Source organism: Polyodon spathula, chromosome 17 (assembly GCF_017654505.1).
Source record: "Polyodon spathula isolate WHYD16114869_AA chromosome 17, ASM1765450v1, whole genome shotgun sequence".
Classification (NCBI taxonomy): Eukaryota; Metazoa; Chordata; class Actinopteri; order Acipenseriformes; family Polyodontidae; genus Polyodon; species Polyodon spathula.
The window spans coordinates 8,573,003-8,593,289 of NC_054550.1; the positions used below are offsets into that span (position 1 = coordinate 8,573,003).

Genomic DNA, 20,287 nt, shown 5'->3' on the forward strand with positions numbered 1-20,287 from the left:
ACTAACTAGTTGTAGGCCTGTGATGAACAAGAAATAAAAATGTTTTTGTAGAAATTGAAATGTATGTTGTTTATTTGAAATCCACATATATATATATATATATATATATATATATATATATATATATATATATATATGTTTTACCAGAAGCTTTTTGCAAATGCAAACAGGTACAATATAGGACCTTTACTCTTTAGAGACTGTATAGAGGCAGAAATGTTGCACAATCAATATTGTAGTGTTGTAACCTCATGGAAACTTTCAGTTTGGGTTCATCCACAATTGATTGTCAACTATATTGAAAAAGCAATTTACACCTTAACTACAAAATACTCAATGGTGTTTGTAACAGGGGGTCCTGTCACGGTGTGGGTATGGCTGAGCGTGTAGAGAGAGACAGAGGGTTTGCAGTTCAAAACGCTGCTCAACCGTCCAGGTTTTATTTACAAACACAGGGTTGCAGTGGTTGGTGGTCACCACTAGGGTACCAGCAATGGTATCCCTAGTGCTGGACAACAAACACAGCGTACATAGTTACAAAACAAGAACAACTAGAAAATAAAACGCTTTGCAGAAGACAACAGCATAGGGAAAAACAAAGAGTTTGGCTTTCCAGGCCCCTTTTAAAGGCAGGTGACCAGTGTTAATTGTCATGTTATTCAGTTGATACCTGGCCCCTTGTTGCACATTCCTTTTCAATTAGGCAGGGAGGGAAGTTTAATCTTCCTGCCCTGCCATATCTTCCACACACTTTTACAAACAAATACACGTTTTGTTTTTAAACCACCAAAACAAATTTATAATGTAAACCTCCACCAAACATGTATTATTTACAGGACAGGCCTCAGCCCTGCCACATTGATATACTGAAGATTAAAGACAATGAGAAAGTTTAGTTCTCACATATTATTAAATTTGCTGAAACAATTTAATAAAGCAGAGCCGGTATTTATTAGCCTACAATACTTCCAATACAGAAACTGGCAATAGCATAGTACAGTAATAACCCCTCATCCACATCACATTCCATATTGAATGAATACATGCATTAACTACATCCTGTATTTATTTATATACAGGAACCCATTATCTAACTTTGTACTGTTTACTGCCTTTCGCAAAATATGGATAACGTAATTGATATATGTATTACAAAAAATGTTCCAAAAGCAAGGTTGTCTTGAAGAATTTACACAATTGAATGTAGTCTTGTCTACATACACGACTACTGTATGCAAATTGTGATAGGATATGCATTACTGCTGTGTAAATAACAAGAAAATAGAAGCCAAACCATAACCTTTCGTTATTAGCAAATAATGAAAAATCGAAATATTTTCGGATGATTAATGATGGTGTAAATAAGGGAAGAATTTATTTAATTTTCAGCGCAGCGCTATCTTTTTTCGCTGATAGTAATTTATGACATATTTGACCAGCAAAGTCCTTCTATGTTTTTGTGAACTATCAATGCAATTCAACAACAATGTGTTTTACGTATTAAATAGCAGCATAAAACACGTCGTAATGTAATTATGTTCCCAAATATCTGTGAACCGTTTAAAAAAACAAAAAAAAGCAGGCTATCACAGAGGCATCTCTATTTCTGGGTCCTTCCTTATACAGGGACCGTTCGTGTGACTGAGACTAGAGCCCCATGTGAGTTCAGCGAGGGCAAGTGGCATCATTCAGTTCATTTTTACTTCATTGTTGCTAATTACAGTTTTTTTCAGGTGGGTGACACGTGTACTACTAACGTGCAAGAGATTTGAGTAATAGTAATGTGCAGTAATCATCCAGAATTGCTTTTCTTAATCCGCGTGCAAACTTGTCAGTATTGTACTTGTGCCACATCTTACTTAAAAAGTTGATTTTGATTAAACCATCATATTGTTGTAATTATTACTTAAGTTGTTTTTGGAATATGTGTTACTTGAAGGGTTTGCATATAGGTTTTCAGTATATCTGCTTATTCAGGGATGGAAATAAGAGTCGTACTGAAGCAGTTACACCCATTCCAGGTTTTAATGTGTTGATTAGCCACAGTGCATAAGTAGCAGGCTTAACTGTGTCTAACTAAACTCATCATAGTAAAACCAGGAATGGATCAAAGTGCTATGTAATCGGAGTCTTACCAGTATTTCCATCCCTCTTATTGGTCATTTGAATGTCATTTTGTAGATATACAGAATTAGACACGGAATACACTCATACATTCATGTATAGTGTATATAGACCATACTCTGTTATATGTGCTTTACAGGTTTACATTTTATATTTAGTTTTGTTAAAGATAATGTACAGTGAACTGTTGCTTATGAGGAAATACATATTTCATATCACAACAAATTATTGTCTTGGTTGGTACTGTGAGTACTGGCTGTTTAGTGCTGTACAGTACCATTTTTTAAATTTATTTTTAGAAGTATTGGACAGGTATGGAGTCTTTTTTTTTACTGCCTATAAAAACTCACTCTTCTCTTGTGGAAACTACAAGCAAAATCTCTGTGCCCAATTCAGTACTGAAAATAGATGTACTCAATTATATCATCTTAAAGCCATTTCATCAGCAAAGTGTTCTGGACATTGGGCTGTGTACCCTGGTTGTTCCCTTAGAATGGCTTGAGGTGTTGACCAGCATTCCCTGTCCTCTTCCCCCAGTAGCTCCCCTGGACCATTACAATGTTTAGGAAGAAGGTGGACAATCGGATCCGAGTGCAGATTGAGAATGGAGTGGCGGAGCAGCATCGCACACTGTTTGTGGTGGTGGGAAATCATGGGAGGGATCAGGTATGCGTTTGATCTAAAAAGTCATTTGAATCTAATGCACTTCAGTGTTCAGAATCAAACTCTCAATTTCCCTCAGTCCAGTATCTTCTAAATGAGTTGAAATGCTAAAAGTTCTTGACCAATCCTACTTTGAATTCCAGGAAAGTGCATTTGTACTTTTTGGTGGGCTATTGTAATAGGTTTCGGCAGTTCTTATAATGAGATTGCATTTACTGGCAAATCAATTGTATACATAAACTTAATTAAAAAAATAACCAGGACTGGACAGATTCACTTTCTCGTAGCACGGTCGTTTTTAAACTTTTTTTTTTTTTTTTAAATCATGTGTCACAAATCTGAGAGGACAGGCACATTTACAGCAGTTATGGAACCAGCAATGCTTCTCACCTTAGAGATGCAGACAAGGCAACCATGGAGGGAAAAATGTGTATCTGAGCTAGTCCTGAGCAGATTTAGCATGGCCATGATTGTTTAGATGGCTGTTGACTATTTAGTGATTTGTCAGCTCTAGTTTATCAATATTTAATGTGCTCCAGAAATACAGCAGTCTGGTCGTGGTACAGAATGATCAATACAAATGCAGTGTTCCCTGCTTGTGTCTCCAGGTGGTGATTCTGCACCACATGCTGTCCAAGGCGACTGTGAAAGCCAGACCCTCTGTCCTGTGGTGCTATAAGAAGGAGCTGGGATTCAGCAGGTAGGTCAACTTCACAGGCATTTAGGTTAGGACTTCTGTTGAGATCTCTATTGGGAAGTATTTTTAAAAGATGGAGTTTGTTAAAATAATGCTATTGTAATTAAATGTTTATATCTGTGTGTAATCACTGCACAAAAATTTACAGGATAATTATCCTAAAGTTGTTGCACCAGTTTCAGCCTTGTTGTGCACAGATGAGTGTACTTTATTCCTTATGTAATACTTTCATATTATCAATAACCTGGACAGCAGTTGTCTGTGTTTAAAGTGGGGTAGGGGCACTGTGTACCTTAAGAAGAAAACGTACAACACTAATTTACACCTCTGCAGATTTAAGACTGCACGTTCAACCAACAGATCAATTAACACTTAACCAAGAAACATACAAGAGATCCCATAGCACACAGACTTTTCATTAATGTTTTTCAGAGACTCACGACGTGAGGGCTGGTTCACTTTGGCACGTTGGAAGGGTGCATGTATGAATAGCGTTTTAATTGTGCTGGTGCCTCCCTCCTCTCCCCAAGTCACCGCAAGAAGAGAATGAGGCAGCTCCAGAAGAAGATCAAGAGCGGGACCCTGAACATCAACGAGGACGACCCCTTCGAGCTGTTTGTCGCTGCCACTAACATCCGCTACTGTTACTACAACGAGACGCACAAGATCCTGGGCAACACCTTCGGCATGTGTGTCTTACAGGTCAGTCACTGCCACCAAGGTACTGTAATAAAGAGACCCTGAACCATAAAATTGCTATTTTCTAAAAGTCATGCACTGATCATTGGTTTATTTCTAAAGGACTTTGAGGCCTTGACTCCCAATCTCCTGGCCCGGACCGTTGAAACAGTTCGGAACCTGCTTTGTTGGGACCCGGTGTCATGCAGTTGGCTACGCAGTTTCACGACCTGGGTGACAGACGCAAGTGCACAACACGTGTATCAATTTCCCGGGAGCGGCTTGTTACTGACGCTTTCATCCAAGCTTCTCTGGATTCAACCATCGGCCCAAATGTTGATTGGAGCAAATCCCTCCTCATTGCTGCTGTATTCTGGTTCATGTTGCGGCACAATCAACAAAAATATGGCTAAACAGAATAAACAAACCTTCGTGCAGGCGTGGCTGTTATTTTGTAGGCTTACGAACAGCTGTTATGAATTTGGTCTCGCTTGACTCGGGTCAGAAAGTATCGACCCACATCCTGATGTACAACCCAGGTATGTAGTTCCACGCTACGTAGGATTGTGACCTGGGTACCAGAACCCTGGTCGGGACCCAGGTAGGAGTGCCAGTGTGAAAGGGGCTATAGTCTGCGTCTTGCAGTGAACTGTACAGAAGACAGCGTCAACATGGAGAACACAGATGCAGTTTCATACCCCTTATTTTCCTTATCACATTGCAAGTCACTGACACCATCTAGTGGGTAAACGTTTTAATTGTTATTTGTTATCAGGAGTCATTCGGTAAACGTGACTCCTTTTACATTGGTGCATCACTCCAGATAAGGTTTTGGGTCTGGGAGTAACTTACTCTCTTATTTTAACACTGAGAGAGTACAGTGTATTTTCAGGGGGTAAAGTGCAACATTACCTTGAAGTCATGAGTAATCTCAAATTAATCTGTCCACTCTTTAATGGTAATAGGATAGGCATTAAAAAAGATCCTTCCATTTTAACTGCAATGTTACTTTGAACTACTTTACAACGACACGTGTGTTCTACAAGGTTCTGTATCAGCTCAGCGCATTTTTTTTCAAGGTATCGCACTGACTGCAAATTTAATTACATTACTTATAGTTTAACATTGAATTCTTAAAATCAGTGAACATGTTAAAACTTAAATATAAAGCCATACATAAAAATAAAATAAGGCAATGCATTAAAAAGTTTTAAAACAGTTTGTATTTTTTAGCGGTATCCTCTGACAATGGTTCCAGTTGGATTTGTAGCTGGACTGGGGTGTTCACGCTTCAACCTGCGTAGCTTCGAATTATTCTTATTTTTACTGTGATTCTCTGCAAAGACAACATGGCTAGCCAGAGATTGGATAATTGGACATTCTATTCTGGGAGATGTAGTTGTTATTGGAAGTTTTAGGCGGTAGGGGAGGCAGTCAAGCTGTGCAGCAAAATTGCTATGCGTGTACACATTAAATTTAAATTTCAAGTGTATTACAGATTTTTTAATGTGTAAATACAGTAGGTAGACAGTTTATCTGGACTGCTGCATTGGCATAAAAAAAACAAACAAATGATGAATATTCTACTTTTTCATTTAAGTATATTCACATTTTGTATCAGATCCCTCATGCTCGCCATATGAAATCACAATAACACTTAAATGAATTGATCCTAGGTTTTGTGGTTTGTTTATTACCCTACATGTATTCACAGCCACACAAGCTCTGGTCTTACCCATCTCTAAACCCCAGATTAGGTTTTCTTCTGTACAAGTCAGTGTGGGAAGAACCTTGAATAAGCCACTGTCTGTCTTAAGCCTCACAAAGTGTCTTTGATTTGCGAATCGAGGTTTCTCTTGTATAATGTGTCCTCTGTCTGTCTTGCATCAATGCTTACAAGTAAGTTGCACCAGGGTTGGAACAATAATTGATTATTGTTATGTAGATCATTTGTTTAGCCTGGATTTATTTGTTGTACTGAAGGATTATTTTGTCAGTACAATTATTTCGAACAATCCTCAGAAGTTCCACTGTGTCTGCGCCACTGCCGCCAAGATGTTCCTCTCTCATTATTGTAGACATCTGATTTATCATTTAAGAGATGGTGGACAAAGTCACAAGTAATGTGAGATGAGTCATGATTTAAGATAAGTGTTTTTAGCTGATAATCGATCATTGTCGGTGAACCATGCTTGCAATGAGCCCCTTCTGAGGTGTAAAGCAGGGCCCTGTTCTCTGACCACTCTCTCCTCACAGCTACTCCAACATCTTTGTGACGTCCCCCAGCCCTGACAACCTGCACACCCTCTTTGAGTTCATCTTCAAGGGCTTTGACGCTCTTGAGTACCAGGTACACCTCACACTTCAACAGCAATGCGAACATGCTGGTTTTTATACCTCTGTAGTAATGTTTTTCTCAACAAACAAAAAGTGCTTTTGTTTTTCAGGAGCACTTGGACTATGAAATTATCCAGTCTTTAAACCCTGAATTTAACAAAGCTGTGGTCCGCGTCAACATCTTTAAGGAGCACAGACAGACCATTCAGGTGAGTCTTTATTGTATTGGTGTACACTGAGTAAAGGGCATACCATTTGCATCTTCTGATGACAGTTCAGTTATGCTTTACCTTTACAGCAGGGAAGGATATAAGACTCCTCTTGCATAGTAGTTTCACCCATTCCAGGATTTACTACAAATGTTTATTAGCCACAGTATAGGTAACAAGCTCCGGTGTGTCTTATTAAACTCCTAAAACCAGGTATGGATCAAACTGCTATGCAATGGGACTCCTATTGCCATCCCTGAAGCAGTTTAGAGTGGTGTAGTCAATTGAAGCAATCCATGCAAATACATGTCGATGTCTTACAAGAAAGTGGTTCACATAGTAGGCACAGAACTGTGCAAAGGTGTCAGACCCAGCTGAGCAGTGTTTACGGTACCTAGAGATTGAACCCGTTGTCAGACCCTGTGAAATTTTAAACGTTTATAAAACTATATTTCTGCTTCTGTAAAGTTTTCTTTATTTGTAATATTTAGATATACTACAGCGTGTACTGGTCTGTAGTGTTCATGAAGCTTCCCTGTGAGGGGAGCTTTTATGAACTTGCAGAATCTTTACAGTTTGTACACGGCTGTTTTCTGTCTGAACATTCTAGCTAATAAATGTATTTAAAAGATCTGAAAAATGATAAAGGAAATAAATGAAAAAAAAAAACATACTATGTGGTACCTGTACCGGTTGCTTCAGTTGTACCATATAAATACAGGTTAATGCTGAATACTTTACACAGAAATGTCAAGGTTTGACCCTGCCTCCCCAGTATATCCACCCAGGGGACGCGGTGAAACTGGGCCAGGCAGAACTGCTTGTCATAGATGAGGCAGCTGCCATTCCCTTACCGCTGGTCAGGAAGCTTTTGGGTCCCTACCTCGTCTTCATGGCTTCCACCATCAATGGGTAGGTATACAGTGCTCTGGAGGGAACTCCTGGGGCTAAGACCAGTGAACCCGTAATGTATTGTTTGTGAATGGCAAATTTCATTCAAAAGTCAATTTTCAATAAAATGCATAAAGTGTATTTTCAGTGTCTACAACAATATCTTCAAACAAGGCAGCCAAGTTGTGCACTAGCCATTCACCTTTTGGAAGCCTTGTTTTAAATCCAACTTCACAAGCGAAAGGTGTGGACTTCACTGTCAGGCACAGTTCTGGTTGTAAGCAGTGAAGGTGTTGCTGTAATATTGTTCTAACAACTTTTTAGTGTTACCTCGGATAGTACAAAATTACATCCTACTGTTTAACTATCAAAAATTAAAGATATTAACTGTCTTAGTGAGGGGAAATAAATATTTTTGATCAGTAAATATGTCATAATTCCACTTTTGAAAACGTCAGTGACATTGACCTTTGAGTCGGGTATATTAATTAAATGATCACCTAAAATTTACAGTCAGCACTTGGATATCCGATACCCAGATACAGTCAGTCGTGTTTGACTGCCCTTGCATTAACAATAAAATCAATCCCCAAAATATATATTTGTAGCAAATGAATGCACTTACCCTTCACACGCAATTTCTGACTCCGTCACCAGCTTTCTGATACAAAGCAGATCTCTTCAAGATTACAGTTTATCTGAATAAACCGTCCCAGCCTGCGTTTTCAGAAAAAAAAAAAAAAAACCTCTAATGCCAAATCAGTCTGTCTTATATCGTGCAGTTACACAGCGCTTCCTCTCGTTTCTCCTGACGAAAATGCAGCCAAAACAAAGCGAACAAGAGAAGCTAGGGCAGTGTTCTTCATTGCAAGGCCCGTGGGCCACTGGCCCCAGGTGGACTTAGTGCGGCCCTTTTGGTTTTACTAAGGTGCATTGTCTTTTACGTTTTACGCACTTCTGTGCGTGGATAACATTTAGATTTTATTTTGCTGTTGGGTCGTTAATGGGAAATTTTACATACTGCTAGAATACGTACCGGATTTAAAAGTATGTACTGTATTACAGTTAACTTGTTGTCTCTTTAGTTTTGGCAAGTGATATTTTCAGAATCATATTGTTCTGAATTAAAATACTATTTCTGTTAAAAATATAGTACTGTACCAACAAAACCAATACAGTACAGTACAGAAGCCTTCGTTTTTTAAAAATGTGAAACCTATTACTCTTTTCAGTTTCCATGGTTAATGTATTTCTCTTTCTCTCTGTAGCTATGAGGGTACTGGGCGCTCTCTCTCCCTCAAACTGATTCAGCAGCTAAGACAGCAGAGTGCTGAGAGCCAGCTCAGCCTGACCGCCGAGAACAAAACCACCTCCACAGCCCGCCTCACATCGGGTAGGTAGAGCCACAGACAGCAACCTCTCATCAGGTTGGTAGAGTCACACACAGCAACCTCACATCGGGTAGGTAGAGCCACACACAGCAACCTCACATCGGGTAGGTAGAGCCACAAACAATGGTTGTGCACATCTGATAAGAGTATACCAGAGGTGTGGGTCATCGTGATTAGCTGGCTCGGGATAGCCATGCTGCAGAGTTGCATTGGACTCTGTAGTTTGTATTAAATAGAATATTTACTCTACTTAGTTTTTCTGGTTGCTTTTTAATGAGATGACTTATTTTTTAGACACTTTTAAAGCAGTTTGTAAACCCTGTTGTCTACAAGAATTTTCCCTGCCAAGTCATTGAAAAAACTTCTTAAATCATAGAATTTATAGAAAACATGATACAATTATACACACATTGATTGAAGGGGGTATTAAAACTAATGATCCCTTTTCAAGGCATTATACAAACAACCAATATTGCCCTCTAATAAGCACCCACACATTTGTTTAATTGCTACTTAGATCACTTTCTAACACCTAGCCTGGTCTCGGATTTGCTTGGACTCCAATGTGCTGGATTGCATCTCTGCCGTGCTGACTGTATATTGATGAGGTGCTCTGTGTCCACAGCGCGCTCTCTTCACGAAGTGACTCTGCACGAGTCGATCCGCTACGCCCCTGGTGACGCAGTGGAGAAGTAGCTCAACAACCTGCTGTGCCTGGACTGCCTCAGCATCCCCCGCATCATCTCCGGCTGCCCCCTGCCTCAGACCTGTGAGCTGTATCCTTCACTGCTGCTTTCAGCAGAACTGTTTCATTGCATAGCATGGCTGACAGTTAAGCCTCCAAATAGCAATCGATTAATTGGGCACACGAAATCTAATCGTTCGAATAAATATCGACGATTGTACGGCCTACATACTTTTTTTTTTTTTTTTTTTTTTTACCATTATTGAATATTGTTCAATATTCATTATATAAGTTAATTTTGAAACTCCAAAGAAGCACAAACAATATACATTCAGTTTTCTTCAATGTGCACAATTTATTTACAGGCTGTTTGCCAGGAATACAGTTGTTGTCCTGCTCTGGATTCGAGGCGGCCTGCTTAAAGATTAGCCCAGTGTTCAGTGTTTTGACTAAGCATTTAACTATTGTCAAATGTACAGGTAAAATGTAGGTTTTGAACTTAGTGTTTTACATAGTAATAAGTATAGAGTGTAAGCCAATTTATTTCCTTTCCAATGTCTCTTCACTGTCTTTTCCATATGCAGTTAAATGCTTTGCACATAGTGTTAATCACATACATATGGCAATCGTTAATGAAAAGGGATGGAGGGCCTTTTCTGATTTGGTTACAGACACTCTCAAGATAAACATTTAAGGAAATTAAATGGAAACCAACAACCCTGTTGTAAAACTTGTCTTCCAATGATCATTAAATCGACCCATAATAAGACATTGCATAGTACTGTTTTTGTGGTGTACATCCTGCTGTTGTTCCCTTAGCGCCCTCTTGTGTAGATACTATGTAAACAGGGACACACTGTTCTGTTACCACAGAGCCTCAGAGGCCTTCCTGCAGAAGCTAATGGCTCTCTATGTGGCTTCTCATTACAAGGTAAGAGCTGGGATTTCTGATCCACTGCACTTTTTCAGGACAAATTGAGGGGTTGGCAGATTTTCCATTGGGGATGTATGGTAGTGGATAGTATGTCTGAGGTTTTATACTTGTGGACTGAAGAAACTGGTCAGCTACGGGGTTGCCATTCAAGAATTATACATTGTAGGAACAGTGTTGATAAATTAATGTTTATCTGGGTTGATTAGTTCTCTTTCTAACAATATTTAAATTGACTTTTTACAAAGATCGAGGATTTATTATGAACACACATTCACACACAGACACAAGAAATGGTTAGTCAATAGTAGTATTTTATTAAATACACAAATAATAAATAGAAATCAGAAAAGTCATAAAGTAAATCTTAGTCTAAGCACAAACAAAATTCAAAATTCACTGCCTTAACTTGATTAGCAGGCAATTGAAATATGACACCACATGTCTCCTCACACAACAGCAGCAGCAGCAAGTAGGCTGTGATGTAGTAGCTTACATGTTTGCTCACACACACATGCCCACATCCAAGCACACAGCCTCAACTGATGATGCAGACAATCTTAGAATATATCACATTAAGCTTGTTAATGGTATATAGATTAAGTTTACTTTGAAAGAAATTCCTCATACAACAATATGAGGTAGATTACTTAGTTACTTTATCAAGTTTCAGTAAAAGTTATTTCAAACGCAAAGTGTGCAAACTAAATAATTACAAAGAATAACAGTTCAATTCTTTGTGATTTGTGTTACAGTTAGTTCATTTAGTTCCATGAAAGGAAAATGCAACTGGAATTATACTCGACGGTTCCTTGAAGTTTAGACTTTTGGTGTGCTGGCTTGGAAACACAATCTGTTGAAGTGTCCAATACCTAAACTCTCCTCTCTGCAACAAAGTCTTCAGTCCTACATTGGATCAAACTCGGAAAAAAAACTTTCAATTCTCGATAGAATCAACAAACAGCTGCAACAAAGTCTTCAGTCCTTTGTATAGGATCCACAACTGCGCCTATCCGTTCTGTCCTGTTCACTGAATCTTTTAGCTACGCAGGTAGCAGGGCACATTTTCTTTGGGATATTGTGGTTTTAGTGTGCAGCAGACCCAGACTGGCTTGTCTGATAAGTCTCTATGTTTTACGGCAGTCCTCTAGCCGGACCTCAGTCTCATTGCTGGTGGTCGTTGACTCGCTTGCAGCTTGCTTCCTCGTCTTGGGTCTGTTTTCAGGCAGAGTCCCGTCTTGATTCCGTTTTTAGGCAGAGTCCCGGAGTTGCTGCTTTGCTTAACAGAGTGGCAGCACCTTGTTTAGCATTCGATGTGGAGCGTGAAATGTGTAGTTTTGCTTGGATATTTATAGTCTCTTTCACTCTGCTGAGCATCTACTTTCATGAGGTGATTTGTGTATCCTGCCTTTTTTTAAACTCACAGTCCTTTGATGTTTTAATGTCGTTTTCCACTGGGACATTGCTAGTTTATATCTTCCTTGTGTCAAAATAATTGTTGTTGCATGTGTGAATTCTGTACATAATTCAACTGTCCGCTCAGCCTAATCCAGTTCAGGCACCGGTCCACTAATCACTAGGTCATGTAGTTCAGTATGTCTGCAAGGAACTAAGCGGCCCTTTTTCTTAAGACACAGCAGTTTGCTTAATTAGTCCAGTTATATCATTAATACATGTCCATGTATTATCATATTCAGGGACTATGTCCCACAACATGATGTTCACTGAACTCATCTTGGTTTTTCTTCCTCCAGAACTCTCCCAACGACCTCCAGATGCTTTCCGATGCCCCCGCCCACCACCTCTTCTGTCTGCTCCCTCCCGTCCCCACAACCCAAAACTCCCTGCCCGAGGTGCTCGTTGTAATACAGGTAGGACGCTTTTCTACCTTGTTGATGGTTTTTGTTGTGACCCACAAGAACGAAGGTTACCAAAGAATATCAGAATGTTTTCCAATAATCACCCAAAGCAAAGTGGGCATCTTGTATACTGGTTATTGTAACCCCCTCTTTTATTCACCTGTCACTGATTTAAGGTAATTTTTGTGATATCCACTAACTTAAATAGCTGGTACAGTAGTTGTACAGCTTGTCTTTGATTGCAGAACTGTACTGTGTGTAATTACCCTATGGATTGGCCCTCTAGGTGTGTTTGGAGGGAGAGATCTCTCGGCAGTCCATCTTGAACAGCCTTTCACGAGGGAAGAAAGCTTCTGGGGACCTCATCCCCTGGACCATCTCTGAACAGGTAAGTGTGGCTCAACACTGCAGTGCTCTGCTCTACCACACATCCAAGACAGCTGTGCGGTCTGCTGTTAAGCTAACAGTTAATCGTGATTGCCCAGAACTTAAGATCAAGGCTCTCATTCAATTCACTTTTTTAGCTTAGAATTTTGTTTTCCTGTAAAATATAAATTCATTTAATAAACCAAGTGGATGTGGAGAGTTTTCCACATCATTTTTATTATGTATGCCTTGTGATGTATTAATTGAATACAAAAAAAAGTCACTGTTTTTTCGTTTCTGATTTATAAGTTTATTTTTCCTACAGTGCTCTTTCACAGCTAAAAATTAAATAAATTTAGTGCTAAGTAAAGTAGACACATTTTAGTTGATGCCTTGGTGTAATTTTCTGCAAGGCGTCAGCAAAACATTTGTGTTCAATTTTAAGGTGATGAACTTCAACATGATGTATTGAAAATTATACAAGGAGTACCTGACAAATATGACTTTGAATAATTATATATAACTTTCTATCTGTATAAATGTTTGATGTTCAAGCAGTATTCTCAAATTACTTTTTAAGAGTATTTTAAGAGCGTGTGCCTCTTCAGTTCCAGGATCCGGAGTTTGGTAGCTTGTCTGGAGGGAGGATCATTCGCATAGCAGTGCATCCAGACTACCAGGGGGTAAGACTCGGCCTCTTCTAGATCTTGTAATGAAAATAATATTATAAAGGGTGTTTCATAGTTACTGTTAAAAGTTCTAGAATTACAGAACTTTCACATCCAAATGCTTGGGTTTGAAGGCGAGCCCCTTTTTATAAAAGCATTCTCATCCTTTTTTTTTTTTGAGTACCTGTAATGCTCTATTTCAATCTTCATCCCTCTGTTTCAGATGGGCTATGGGAGCAGAGCCATGCAGCTGGTCCAGATGTACTTTGAGGGTCAGTTCCCCTGCCTGGAGGAGAATGCCTTGCAGACAGCCAGTGAATTCACTCACGTCAACAGTGAGGTAAGCACAGTGCAGTTGACCCAGTTGAAGCTCCAGGGTTTAATCCACTTTAGAGACTACAAAAATACCATTTTGATCCCTTGTGTTGGGCCATAATATACAGCCTGTTGTGTCTCTGGTCCTGCACAGGCTGTGAGTCTGCTAGAAGAGGTGGTATCACCCCGGAAGGACCTGCCCCCTCTGCTCTTGAAGCTGAGCGAGCGTCCAGCGGAGAGACTGGACTACCTTGGGGTCTCCTACGGGCTCACCCCCCCGCTGCTCAAGTAAGTGACTGGAGAACGAAAGCCCGGAATCCCTCCAGCACTGACGCCCGACGTTGAACCTTAAAGCTGACCCTGTGACGGCTGAGGATGTAATCTGCAGTACTTGAACACTAAAAGCATTGCAATCTGCTCTCACTCTCCTGGTCGATGCTCAAGTCTGTATTTTTATGTCGTTTTTATATAACATTTTGGAATGTTGTAGTTTAAATGTCAAGAAAGCATGCCCGCTACACAAAAAAACTCAGGACCACAGTTAAAAACAGTGCTCTAGTTTGTTAAAGAAATAAATAAATTAAAATGTTTCCTGTTGTTTTACTGCAGATTTTGGAAGCGTGCAGGTTTTGTCCCAGTGTATCTAAGGCAGACCCAGGTGAGTGGAATGTCTGCTTTCTGTGCTGCATTGTCACTTCAGTTTTCTTTGAGTATGTTGGATTTTCATGAAGGAGGAGATTTGTTAACACATTCACTGTAAAGCTAGTTTTAAAAGCTTTTATTTTTTAGGACTGTCGAGGTCCTTAACCACACAGTCATGAAAGATTTTGTGGCAGGCTGGTGAGTGGATAGAGGCCCAGAGACAGTCTGGAATTCAAAAAAATAACTATTCTATTATAAACACAAAAATAAAGGTTTCCAGGCTGGGCAATGCCTTCACTGGATTCAAAACATTCAAAAATCACAAACACCAAAACACCAACCTGCTTCCTCAGCTCCCTCCTCCTAAATGAAAAGCAGAGGCCTCCTTTTATGTCAGGTGGCTGGGCGCTGATTGATCGTTAATTAAACTAATCATCTAATCAACCCCAGCCACCTGAACACAATGAACCAAGGCAGGTAGGGGAATTTAACCCCATCCCTGCCAATTTCTAAAGAGCAGAGCTGTGCTCTGCCACAGATTTGTATTAAAATAACAGTAATAAATGTTTAGTCATTGCTGCTGTTATTGTAATGTAATGTGTCCTCTATGCCATTTAAGACGTTTAAAATCAGTGTATTTGTGTTAGGGGCAGAAAAGGAGTGCCAAAATATTAGGATATTTGATAGACATGTATGCAAACCTACTTTCTGAAATGGCAAGAAGCCTCACCTTGTACATTTGTTTTAAAGTTTTTTTGTGTTTTTAAATTAAATATCTATTTAAATTAAACGGTTTCTCAACAAGGGGGGTAGGTACAATATCAGGATTGTTACATACGTCACAATTGTTTTCTGTATCTGCCAATAGGTTAATGTTTGTCGTACAATAAGAACCTATGGTGTACATTTCACAGACCCTGACTGCAGTTCCCAAAGTTATGTTTGTAAAGGCAGTTCTAATAGTCAAGGCGTCCCTCCATCTGCAGCTTTGTGGCTTTTGGTCGCCATTGATTTTTCTGCTCACTGTGTGGGGCTGGTGTTGTATGTGATTCAGCTCTACTTTGTCCCCTCACAGAATGACCTGACTGGGGAGAACACCTGCATCATGCTGAAGGAGCTGAACTCAGAAGGGGCATCTCAGCAGAGCAACTGGCTCCCTGCCTTCTGGAAAGGTAGGGTGTAAGCATCGAAGACGAGAGAGATTCCATGTCTGGAAGCCTAGGCTGAGGAGGCTCCCCAACAACATTGGTGCTTGTTGTCTGTGTTAACTTTTAAGATGCAAGAAAAAGTGTAACAGTAATGTAGATCATTCTTAAGTAATGCAAAAATTCAGTTTCAACAGGATTTGTCAATGTTATAACGAGATCTTTTGACATTGACACATTTTACAGATTGTTTCTTTTTTTGTTACTCGATTATTACCAACATAGGAGCATGAAGGATTTTGTTTGTCTTTTGTGGGGCAATTTTTTTTTTTTTTTTTTTAAATAAACCAACATGGTCTCTGTTGACCAAGCAGATGATGACCAGCAAGTCTTATTAGAATTACTAATTCAGCTTTTAGAACCTTACCTTGCACTATTCGTTATCTGTGATCAGTCCTTTTCTGATTTTTGGGTTCCATTCCAGTGCTACATTAACTCATCTAGAACAAGTGGCTGGCTGCTGGTGCAGTCTGTCTGTTCTGTACTTTGATACATAACAGTTCCTTTGGCATGGTTACTATCGATGTACCTGTAACAGTGTTTAAATTCTCTCTCTCTCTCTGTCTCGCTCGCTCTCAGATTTTCGCAAGCGGTTCCTGACACTGCTGTCCTACCAGTTCAGCAGTTTCCCCCCTGCGCTGGCACTCAACATCCTGCAGAACAAGAATGCGAAGCAGGACCCAGATCCTCGTGAGTAACCCTCCAGTCTGGACGGCACTCTGAACACCAGGGCTCTGCAGATACTCAGATTTTCTAAGTAACTGCCTTAACATGTTTCAAGACAGCAGGTATTAATAAAACAGAAAGAACCGTGTTATCTGCAACTGTTCGTCTTACCTCCATTTCATCCTTTTGATTCATACTAATCCCCAACTTTGTTAAGGAGTTTCTAATAATTGTGAAAATGATTTGTCCTTATACGTGTTGAACACTCGTCACTCAAACTGCTGAATCGTTACTTGGAAAATCTGAAAAAATCTGCACACTCTTACCAAAAACACCACAGTTTCAAAGAGGGATGATGGTTAAAGGTGTTGTGGCCTAATGTTTTAAATTAATTTCCCAAGTGTGATTTGCTTCTCTCACTCAGTTCTGAGCCGTGCTCAGCTTGATGCTGACTTCACTGCCTACGACCTGAAGCGCTTGGATATGTATTCCAGGAACATGGTGGACTACCATCTTATCATGGACATGATCCCCAGCATCGCCAAAATGTTCTTCCTGAAGCAGCTCGGAGATATCTCGCTGTCCGCAGCGCAATCAGTACGTAGTTCAGCGGAATACTAGGCAGTTGTAGTTCTAATTCTAGAATGGCAGAAAACAGAATCTTCACTGTGGGGGTGCGGCAATACAATATGCTTCTTTTTTTTATTGGAGTGTTTTTTTAAGTAGGGACCGCTTCTAAAGGCAACATAATGGAAATGTACTACTGTAAAAAAGATTGTTTTATCTTCTTAGTCACAAAGTATGCTTTTAATTTTCAAGAAAGCCTGTTAAATGATTCAAAACTAATAGACATTGTCTGAAGGCGTATGATTTACGATGTAGGTTGGTTGGTGAGCTCTGTGGTTCTCGTGGTTGGGGTGGATATGGTTTTTATTGAATGCTGTTTCTATTATGGCCTGTGATTTCCCTGTTTCCAGGCTCTGCTGTTGGGCATCGGTCTGCAGCACAAGACTGTGGACCAGCTGGAGACGGAGATTGAGCTTCCGAGTAGCCAGTTAATGGGGCTCTTCAACAGCTTCATCCGCAAAGTGGTCCAGGTAAACGCCACTGTCTGCCTCTAACCTTCCAGCACATGGCTGTCTACCTTAAGACATACTCGCCTAACTTCCATCTACTGTGCACACCAACTGTCTGCTTGCTCTGCTTTGCATACTAGGCCTATCATCTACAGATCAAGCTGCATGGTGGCCCAAATGATGGGACACTTTCCATTTCCTTACGGCCGAATAGGATATTTTAGCAAAAAATCCCCATTGCTCAATTGTAAATGAACTGAAGTGTATTTATAGCATACTTTAATGTACGTTTTCTATAATTTTTTTTTTTTTTTTTTAACTAACCAGATCTGTTAGCAAATGTGTATACCTGCTTTTATTTGCTTGTTTATTGCTGGCTGATTTGCATGTTCATTTTCTCTATATATAACCATGACTTCCTGTTTTGGATTCCTTTCCTTGGCAGGTGTTCACCAGCATTCAAGAGAAAGCTGTGGAGGAGCAGATGGTGGCTTCCAAAGAGATAGTGATGGAACCCACGATAAAAACACTCACTGAGGATCTGGTATGGCTTGGGGAATAAATTATTATACAGTACTATATAATATAACACAACTTCCCTGGTCTAAACACTGGAAATTTAGTCAGAAAAGTTTACGGTAGACCCAGAACCTGAATAATATGCAAAAATGACACAGTAGCTGTTTACCTGAGTAAGTAGTAGTTTATCCATGTATGTTCTCATAAATCTGAATAGCCTAGTCCAATAGACAAGTCCTTCAGCTTCCTGTTGTCACTGAACGCTGAAACTAAAGCTAGAGACGGCTCTGTGACCCCTCTAACAGGATGAAGCTGCCCAGGAGTTCCAGGCAAAGCACAAGAAGGAGTTGGAGAAGATCAAAGAGATGGACCTCACACAGTAAGCACCTGACATTACGAACAGGAGGGGGCAGTCCTCACATTCTCAGCTTTATTGTCTGTCATCTAGCCTTCTTTGAAAATCTGTATTATGAAAGCTGTTCCTTGACCTTCATTGCATAGAAGCATACTATAGGAACAGGGTGATTTATTAGCTTTATTAACCCACCCTACCATAGAAACAAGGTATACTTAGCTACAAACTGTTGCCTTTAGTGTACAGCTGAAAAATCTTAAAAGATGAACTCCTCCGCCACAGGTATATGATTCGTGGAGACGATGAGGAATGGAATGCTGTTTTGAACAAGGCAGGGCAGAGCGCAGCCTTGGTCACCCTAAAAAGGTGAGACCTTGTGATGGATTACACGTTACCAAGGAGACTCGGAGACCAGAAACGCTACAGTTTATGAGCTTATCTACAAATCACAAACACACACAAAACAACAAAACCCTGCTCCACAGCACCTTCACCATTACTGCCTCGCTAACACCAATGATCATCCTATTTTATATATCTGTGGCTGGAGCCTTAATTATTTAGTTACTTATTCAATTCACGGCTCCAGCCGCATTCCCATATGTTTTTGCAGGAAGGAATTTAACCCTCTCCCTGCCACCCAGTACTCCACACACACACGTCACAGACCTCCATCAGCTGATCAACTATTTTCGTTAGTGACAGGGCATCCCCAAGTCAGCAGTAACTTAATGTGTTGTACACCATTCTTATTTTAATTATGTACACAAAGTTGAGGAAAGTTTTCTAAAGGATGTTTGCAGGGGGCTAGGATAATGGTTGAACTCTGCCTTACCAGATGTAATAAAAATTAGGTGTGTTTCTGGGAGCTGTATTGAGGCCAAAGGGGTGCTTTGGAACTTCAGAGTTGTAAAAAGTCACCAGGATGTGATGACTAAAGCAGAAAATGATACAAAGGTTAATCTGTACAAAAATGATCATTTAACTCTTAACATTTCACCCCTGCACCAAGTTGCTGTTAAGTTGTACCTGCACATTATCAACACCACTTGTAATTAATAAGGAATCATCAGACCGTATCATTTATTGATTTTTTTTTTCTTTTTTTAATTGATATAGCAATAAGTGATCATTATCCCAATAACCTTAGTTTTAACAGGAACTCCCCCTTTTTCTTTTTTAAAGCAATAAGAAGAGAAAGCTGCTGGATGCTCCCGAGAAGGAAGAGCCTCGGCAGAACAAGAAACTGAAGAACAAGGAGAAGAACAAGACAAAGAGAGGCAAATTCAAGAAGTGAGCCGCTGCAGGGACTTTCAGAGCTGGCATTTAGGAGTTATGTGTTCTTTTTATTTTAAATACATTTCGATATCGATTTAAAACCAACCAGAGCTGTGCTTCGGGTTGAAAAATGACTGGCTTACTGGCTGGGGGAAATTTAGACCCATCGACCATCTCTCCCCATCATTGTAACATCTGGGGTCTGCAGGTGGGAAACGGCCTGTCTCAAAGGGCGACCAACAGGCCTTCAAAGCTCAAGATTAGTGAAGAGCTGTAGACTTGAAATGAAGCTTGAAAGTAAGAAATGGATTTATAATGTCTGTATGATATGTAAAGAAATAAGAATGGTTAGTGGATGTCTTTCTTTTTTTCATTATTTAATTGTTTAGTTGTTTTCACATACATAAAATAACATTTCTGTAAAAAGCAAACCCATGTAAAATTAGATTCGCAGACAGAATAAAAGCTCTTTTTGTAATTGTGTGAGACATTTGTCGTCTTGTTATCCTTCTCCAGAAATGTATATCTAATTTTTTTCTTTGATACAACTTTCATGTCTGTCTTGCATTTTGTAACACATTTTATAGGTTTCCTCTGAAAAATGTTCATACAAAGTTTAATCAATGTTAGGGTTACCAAGATAGAACATTCAAGTATTTAGCCAATCAGTTGACCTTAAATCTGTCACTTGTGCAAAGTGATGCCCCCAAAGTTTCATCACAATTGGATTGA

General features: G+C 39.7%; 1 protein-coding gene across 1 annotated transcript; it reads left to right on the top strand.

Moving 5' to 3' along the window:
- Positions 1-1,154: 1,154 nt before the first annotated feature.
- LOC121330114 (RNA cytidine acetyltransferase-like) lies at positions 1,155-20,014 on the top strand. The gene is given in 25 exon segments (XM_041276390.1): positions 1,155-1,733; positions 2,665-2,790; positions 3,396-3,487; positions 4,015-4,186; positions 4,286-4,646; positions 6,406-6,512; positions 6,610-6,708; positions 7,484-7,620; positions 8,868-8,992; positions 9,616-9,766; positions 10,510-10,606; positions 12,361-12,477; positions 12,752-12,853; positions 13,440-13,514; positions 13,723-13,839; positions 13,969-14,102; positions 14,424-14,472; positions 15,532-15,628; positions 16,241-16,351; positions 16,752-16,924; positions 17,305-17,424; positions 17,849-17,947; positions 18,228-18,301; positions 18,560-18,643; positions 19,463-20,014. Coding segments are annotated over 25 exon segments (3,129 nt in total). The 5' UTR covers positions 1,155-1,535; the 3' UTR covers positions 19,575-20,014.
- Positions 20,015-20,287: the final 273 nt, after the last annotated feature.